We start from the raw sequence: 8,217 nt of genomic DNA, 5'->3' as shown, positions 1-8,217 counted from the left end.
TGCTTTGGACCAGACTAGACAGGAGGCAAATAACTGCATGGGAAATTCCACTTGGGAAGACTTTCTGTGTCTTCCTCGGGGCAGAGAACCAATCCTAGAAACCATGGAGAAATCCAGGGTCTCAGTGTAGGTGGATCTGGCAGCAACTGGCCTGCACTTCCACCCAGGGGAGAGGAAAGGAGCACACACCTCTGCACTGGTGTGTGTGAGTCTTGTGAGTCTAGTTGCAAAGTCTGTGCTCCAGTTGTGGGCCACTATTGGTGTGAGTAGCTCCTCCAAGGGGTGGTGTCATCACTCCGCGCTGTAGCAGCTGGAGAGGGACTTGTGCTTGCAAGTGGTTTCGAGCGAGCCAGGCAGGCAGAGCGTGACGGCGGCGTTGATGGGGCCGCCAGTGGTTCCGATGCTGCGGCAGCGGTTTCCCAGGTAGCGCGGCCAAGGCGGGGTTCTGAGTCATTGACGTCATGGCGAGTGGGGTGGGAGTCAGTGACGTCACTAGCGCAGCCCCCTCTGCCTGCGGCTGGCTGCCTCCCTTGCGCGCCCTTCCCCCTTCTGCGCTTGGAGCTCGGGATTCTTTGGGCTGCTGTCCTATCCACACTTACCTGGGAGTAAGCCTCAGGGACTGTAATGGGACTTACTTCTGAGTAGACATGCATAGGCTTGGGCTCTGAGGCTGCAACCCTATCCACACTTTCCTGGGAGTAAGCCCCACTGACTCTAATGGGACTGACTTCTGAGTAGACATGCAAAGGATTGGGCTCTTAATCCAGAGCAAATGCTGCCGCACCTTGCAGTTAATGCTGATTAGAATGCTTTTTTTGCTCAAAAACCACATGAAATGGGAAGCATGTGCCTTTTAGCTCTATATAGAATTGCCCGGATTGTGTGTGCAAAAAGATGGCTAGGTGATAAGAAGATCTTGGCTATTCTTTCTGAGTGGACAGGAACCTGGATGGGGACAGGGGTCCAAAAGGCTACCCCCATTGTGGTTTTAGATATTCTGAATTAAGCAGTGGGGAACACTGCCGAAAGTCACTCCCAGCTTTTATCTGGCATTAGTGCTGGTAGGGCATGCAGAAGCAAATACTGTACTTAGGGCACAATCCTATACCTGTCTACTCAGAAGTAAGCCCCCTTGAATTCAATGTGACTTGCTCCCAGGTAAGTGTGCATAGAATTGCAGCCTTATTCTGCCTGTAGGTGTTGCTTATGTTTGGTTTGTGAAATGTGGTGCAACTGGGTTTCCAGAATGTCATTGAAAGGTGACCTTAGTCAGAACAGAGAGTAGCACTTTGTCTGAATTTTTAGAGGAGAGACGCTCGAGAGGAAAATTGAGCAGGTCGTCAGGCAACCTTTTCAAGCCGGAGGGTTGGAGGACACCTTGTATCTTGAGACAGGAACTGGTTTCCTCTCATGTGAAAGTCACTTTGGAGCAGAACATAAGGCCCGTACTCTTCTTTAGGGTGTTAAAACAGTAACACGCATGAAGCATAAATTTACTTTGGTGTACAGCCACAGTGTTGGCGCGTGACAGCAGAAACATGGAAGAGCCTTGTGTCACTTTTTCCAAAATCAACATTTATTGTACCATAAGTTTTTGGTGATAACAGTTTACTTCATCAGATGCAAGTTTTTCATGCAGCAGATGTTGAAAAGAATCATGAAAAAGATAGAGTAGATTGTAGGTCATGAAAGCTTATACTGTAATAAATATGTTGGTCTTTAATAGGCTGAAAACAGAGGCATATCTAAGGTATGGCAAGTAGGGCACATGCCGTGGGTGCAACTTGAAGTGGGGTGCCACTGAGCAGCAGCTTCTGCCTAGGTGCTGCAAGCCTCCAAGTACAGTGCTCTGCTTGGGAGCCTGGAGCAGCTCAGCAGACACTTAAAGTTGGCCAGGAAGCTGCTGCAGAAGGAACAGGGGGTGGCAGCCAAAGTGCAAAGCCGCTGCCACCCTCCTCCGAACCTGGAGGTGATGTCACATGATGCTGAGATGTCACCGCCCCGGTGGTACCGCCTCTGGATACGCCTTTGCCTGCAAGACTGGTACATTAATGTGTGAGGAAAGATGTGTGCTTTGTGGGAATCTCGCCCAGAAGATGTGCCCCTAGATGTTTCCGGTGAAGCTCTCCACAATTATGTTTGCTTGAGTCTCCATATAAATTTACTGTGTTTGACAAATTTGCACCTTTTAATGATTGTGGAATGGCCAATCAATTAACTGGGAAGGTTGTCTTAGAATATTGTAATGGTGTCTTCAGAATGCTGTGTTTAGCAAGGGAAGGCTAATTTTTTGGACTAAATTCCCTCTTAATTTTTAAATGACTCCAATAGCACTAAATTGTTTGCTTCCTGCAGAAATATAATGTCCCTTTGATTTTTGGTTAATGACCAGGAGTCCAGAGTTACCTGTGTTCATGCCTTAAAGTGTTTCCAGCTGTAGATGGGATTTTGCCTCATGCTGCATTCATTGTCATTCTAGAAAGGCCCAGATTCTCAAAAATGACTGGGGTGGGTAGGTGAAAAGTGGCAGAGGTAGGAGGAGGTGTGGAAATCATGCTCCAGTGGTCATTTATATCTTGGGTAAAGTTTTGGAAAAATAGTTCCTTGTATACTGTGAGTAGTACTTATAACTGAAATAGAAAAACATGTTTATACGTCCAAACTAATTACTGAGTAAAGATAATGGATTTTAAGCTATTGAGAGCATGGAATGAAATGTGTGGGTATCTGGAAAGGAGTGTGACAAGCATATGACTTGCTGGAAATATGTAACCTTGCTTATGGCAAAGATACATCTGATCTTGACTTTCTTGTTTTAGGCTGAAATCATTCAACAGATTGCAGGTCATAATGCAACACTTAGTAAGTATGGAGTTCTCCTTCATATTAGGTGGCATTTGAAACATAATGGCCAAAATGCAAAAAAAACCAAGCAGCTAGATCTGCTAACTCCAAGGGTGCTTTATTTTTCTTAAACAGCAGCCCCTGCCCCCATGCCAAAAGGCAAACTACTTTTGAAACAAATCCATGACTTCTGAAGAATTTCATGCTGTCTATAGCATAATGAGAAACTTCAGTTAGTTAAAAACGTTCAATTTTTTTTGTCATTGTGCACAGAGTACATCCAAGCCCACAGATTCTTCTGCTGAAGTTCTGTTGGAAAAAAGAGGATGTGCTGCTGTTATAACCTTGAACAGACCAAAGGCTTTGAATACGATAACTATTTCCATGATTCGACAGATATATCCACAGCTAAAGGTTAGTGGCTTTATTTTAAAGCAGTGCCGTAAGTATACGAGAGCATAATGCATGCATTGGTGGTGGAGAAAGAAAATTAGGTACGCAGAATTAGTTATGAATAATAGTGGCTCTTGTAGCAAGGGGTACATAGCTTAGTTTCTCTGTTCTTGATTATTAGCAACTGAATTACAATGGCTGTGAACAAGACTATTAAAAGCATTGTGTCTGAAGTGATATGAAAGTTGTACTGGTAGTACCTTTCTCCCCGAATGGACCCAATCCCTTCCAAGAACCCCCCAGATATGAAAACTGCAGATACTGAGAACCCCTGTCTGTGTACACTCCCCTATGCCCATTGCAAGGCTTGCTTGCAAAGCTTACTTTTGCAAGCCTTACTCCTTGTACTTGCAATCCTTACCTTTATGAAAATGTACTTACTTTACTGGGTTGCTATAAAGCCTATACGCTTATAGCGATGTTCAGGCTGCTTCCTGGAAGCTTGAACACTTCAAAAAAGATGCAATCGAAATTAACAGGAAGTGGAAGCTGATTCTGCTTCCTGATAACTTGGATCATATATTTTGAAGAGCCTATAGCAGAGGTTCCCAAACTCCTTCCAGGGAGTAGAACCTTATAAGTCCTTGCAAGGGCTGAGCAGGAGCATGGGGGTGTTTTGCTAGATTCCCAATCCAAGCTCTGCCTGGAGAACCTATACCCACTTTTAGTTAATTAGCTCCCCTTTTTCACCCAACATTGACTCCAGTTCTGCCTTGCAGTCCTGCTGGACCCCACCACCGGGTTAGCTCACCTGTTCAATTTGCAAAGGTCCTCTCTCCTGCCAGCAGCCTCCTGCCACTACAGCAGCCCCTTGGTCCTCAGCAGGTCTTGGACATGGCAGCCATACACCAAACTCCAGTGTCTCCAAAGTCCATTAATCTGCTCCAAAGACCATCAGCAGTTCCAGTTGTCCTCAGAAGTCCATCAGTCTTCTTCCTAAAGCTTTCCTCCTTCTACTGCACACACCAAACTCTCCCTTCATCAGGAGCTTTTAGGCCTGGGGGCCCTATTGCCTTCAAGTGGCTGCAGCTGTGCAGCACACTCTCTGCTGAATGCCCAGCCCTTACCCTTAAAGGGGCCACTGCTGACACCACATCCTACCTCCTCGCCAGATCATCCGCGATTCCAATACAGGGGGTAAGCTGCCACGATTGCAGTACTGTGGGGTCCCAGCAGTATTTGAATGTACCTGGGGGGCTGCTGAAGCATCCACAAGGGTCCTGGAGGCTTGCAGCTCCCTCTTAGCCCAACTGTGCAGAGCTCCGATTGCCAAACAGAGCTCACTCGTGCAAACTGGAAGTGAGCTCTGTTTGGCAATCGGAGCTCTGTGCAACTGTGTGGAGGGGGCTGTGAGGGGGCTGCAAACCTCCAGGACCCTTGTGGACACTTCAGCAGCCCCCCCCCACTCAACACTCAAGTACTGCTGGGACCCTGCGGTGCTGTGAACACTATGGTGCTGTCAGGGACCCTATTACTAGGCCACTCCCCTTAAGGGGGAATGGCCCAGTTTACACACTCAATGGTGGGTCATGACCCATAGTTTGGAAACCACTGGCCTATAGGCCTATAGCAACCTAGCAAAGCAAGTACATTTTCACAAAGGTAAACCTTGCAATCACCTTAGTGGGCGTGCCTCCCCCCACATCCACGGATAATTGAAACCAAGGATAGGGGGCCCACCTATATTTTTCTATGAAGGCACATTCACGCATGGAAACCCTTACCTGATACTGTATTCATCAAATGATTACCATACATATGTGAACCAGGGCCTGGTCTCTAGACAAAGTGGACACCAGCTTTCTTAACTGTTTAGGCCCTTCCTCATGATCTAATTAGGGGTGTTCTGGGAAGTGCTAAAGGTAAAGAAAAGGAAAATGGTGGAAAGTTGTATAGCCAGTGAAATTTGTCTGTGCTCCTTGATCAACAGGAGGTATTGAGTCCATTTTTTCCCATCTTTCCTGTATTCAGGGTGGAAGATAGCTGATTACCACAGCAGCTGCAGCTTGTGGGAAACAAGTGTCTCTGAGCCAGTTGCTTGTCTCCCAAGTAATAGGAAAGCTAGGAATAGGGCAAATGTCAACTACTAATGGGAAGGTAGTGAATATTCCTTTCAGGGAGAAGGCAAAATGAGCCTGGAATCTCCTTCTTGGAAGGATTCCTTTGCAAGGTGGGGAGTAGTGGTGGTGATAAATATCATTGCTTGTATGGATAGATGCTAGGCTAGGGGAAAAGATCTTCCTACCAGTAGCCTTCAGTGTGCAGCTTTTCTCAAGCATGTGGTGTAGCCATCATGCTGGCTGCAGTGTCTCTTTGAAGATGGCTAGTTTAACTAGAGTGAGAGGACAAGTGGTGATGAGATCTGACTATACTTCACAGCCTCCCTTATCAAAATTTAGGGCCCAATCCTGTGATTCCCTGATGCCCAGGAAGACAGTGGTGCCACAATGGCCGCCGCTGTATCCTGTGGGGACAGGGAAGCTCCTGGAGGTCATCTTGGACTAAGGGAACATCGTCTCCCTTATCTCATGTGGCGTCCAGGTGGCCCAAATGAGTCTAGTTGGACCTGTTCCCGCTTTGAGCAGGCATAGAACCGAGGAGACCTGTATCAGTCTCTGTGGCTCATGAGGTGATTCAAGATTTGGTGGCATCCTCTACCGTTGTTTCTGCCCCCTCCCGAGCCTGATACTCCCTCCAGCCTTCCCTCCACCCAGTTCTTCTTCCCCCCCCCCGAAAAGCCTCTCCGCTTTTATCTCCGCTAAACCGGATAAAAGATTGGGGACTCATACCAAATTCCAAAATTTTAAGTTTAGAAGCGCATGCTTTATAAATAGGCTGGCACGCATTCCTGTTTTATGATAAAGTCAAAGAGCATGGATATTTTAGACAACACATTTTAAGAAGATCTTTAATTTGGATATGGGAACAGATAAGATACAAGATATACTCTAAATTATCCAGATGGATAAAACTGCTTGAAATAGCAACTAATCCGAACTGGATTTAAAAAGACCAAAATAAATCATATAACGATTGCAAATAAGAACAAGATTATGAGAAGACTAAAAAATAGGTTTTTATGAAGAAGATATAAGTTTTGATAAAGTATTTTTGATTGATGAGGGGAAATATATAAAAAAAAATGTACAATTTTCTCCTGGAGATAAGAATGTAGGACAAAATAGTTAAAGTTGCAATGGTGTGCTGGGCAAAAATTTTTGGATATAATATATTGATGGATGACTGGAAACACATTTGGAATATAAATATTAAGATAACTAAAACAGTGTCTTTTAAAGTGAATTTATATAAAATGTTTTATAGATGGTATTTAACTCCAGAGAAATTAGCAAAAATGTATTCTGGGTCATCAAATAAGTGTTGGAAATGTAAAGAGGTTGAAGGAACCTTTTATCATATGTGGTGGACATGTGAAAAAGCAAAGAAATACTGGAAAATGATACATAAATTCTTGCAAGAGATATTGAATTGGGTATTACCATTCAAACCAGAAATATTCTTCCTAAATGTGACATCAGAAATTAAAGACCAATATAGAAAATACTTTGTTGTACATATTGTTACAGCAGCAAGAATACTGTTTGCACAAAATTGGAAATATACAGACGTGCCAACTAGAGAAAGTTTAGTAGACAAAATTTATGAAATAGCAGGAATGGAAGTTTTAACAGAAAGAATGAGAGAGAGAGATTTAGGTAGAGTAAGAAAATATTGGAAATCTTTTTATGATTGGATAGATAATTTTAGTTAAACAATATCGAGTGTTTAGATAAATTTAAATTTTTATAATGGCAAATATGATAGCTTTTGTATTGAAGATTATTGTGTTTTTTTAGTCGGTTGATTTTTTTTAATAATGCATGTTGTAAACTAGGGCCATATCCTTTGTGTAACCTGTGTAGTACAAGTCTAACCCATTTTCCTCACCTGTATCTGTAATAAATAAATAAAATATTTAATAAAAAAATTAATTAATCTGCGCAACTCCTTGCAAAGCATCATCCTTATGGTGATGGCACTTGGCCGAGATGCCTTTAAAAGGAGATTAGACAGATTTATAGAGAAAAAGTCCATCATGGGTTAAAAGGCATGATGGGTATATGCAACTTCCTAGTTCTAGAAGTTGGTTATATCTGAATGCCAGATGCAAGGAAGTATAGGATACAGGAATCTTCTTGTCTTGTCTGCTCCCTGAGGCATCTGGTGGGCCATTCTTACAGGAAGCTGGGCTAGATGGAACTTTGGCCTGATCCAGCAGGGCTATTCATGGAGCATGTGGTCTTGAGCTCAGGGAGTTTTGATGGACCTAGATGGCAGTGACTACAGCCTTGTGTTTTCAAATGTGGATTAAGAACATAAGAACAGCCCCACTGGATCAGGCCATAGGCCCATCTAGTCCAGCTTCCTGTATCTTACAGCGACCCACCAAATGCCCCAAGGAACACACCGGATAACAAGAGATCTGCATCCTAGTGCCCTCCCTTGCATCTGACATAGCCCATTTCTAAAATCAGGAGGTTGCACATACACATCATGGCTTGTAACCCGTAATGGATTTTTCCTCCAGAAACTTGTCCAATCCCCTTTTAAAGGCACCTAGGCCAGATGCCGTCACCACATCCTGTGGCAAGGAGTTCCACAGACCAACCACACGCTGAGTAAAGAAATATTCTCTTTTGTCCTAACTCTCCCAACATTCAATTTTAGTGGATGTCCCCTTCTGGTGTTGTGAGAGATTGCTGCCTTACAGCTGTAAAGCAGGGGAGGGATGATTTCCAGTGGATAAACAACTTGCGTGGTGGGTGTGTATATTGCACCCTCCACCAGCCACTTCACAGTTCCCAGCTGGAAGAAAACCTGCTACTGTGTAGAAGGTATAAGCAGCAGGCATTTGAAGAG

The 8,217-nt window shown here is 44.2% G+C and overlaps 1 protein-coding gene across 3 annotated transcripts in view; it reads left to right on the top strand.

Annotated features, from left to right (window-relative positions):
- The first annotated feature begins 339 nt into the window (after positions 1–339).
- The window catches only part of HIBCH (3-hydroxyisobutyryl-CoA hydrolase), a 65,334-nt gene continuing 57,456 nt past the window's right edge, over positions 340–8,217 (top strand). For 2 of the 3 annotated variants that reach the window (XM_066612900.1, XM_066613028.1), the window contains exons 1-3: positions 340–423; positions 2,820–2,862; positions 3,118–3,258. In XM_066612900.1, coding sequence (XP_066468997.1) covers positions 380–423; positions 2,820–2,862; positions 3,118–3,258 — 228 coding nt within the window. In that variant the 5' untranslated portion in view covers positions 340–379. Of the gene's footprint in view, positions 424–1,009; positions 1,159–2,819; positions 2,863–3,117; positions 3,259–8,217 lie in introns of those variants that run through there. The other variant, XM_066612962.1, reaches the window with a different exon arrangement.

This window comes from Tiliqua scincoides, chromosome 1 (genome assembly GCF_035046505.1).
Source record: "Tiliqua scincoides isolate rTilSci1 chromosome 1, rTilSci1.hap2, whole genome shotgun sequence".
NCBI classification, from domain to species: Eukaryota; Metazoa; Chordata; class Lepidosauria; order Squamata; family Scincidae; genus Tiliqua; species Tiliqua scincoides.
This window is presented reverse-complemented; position numbering and strand designations above follow the sequence as displayed.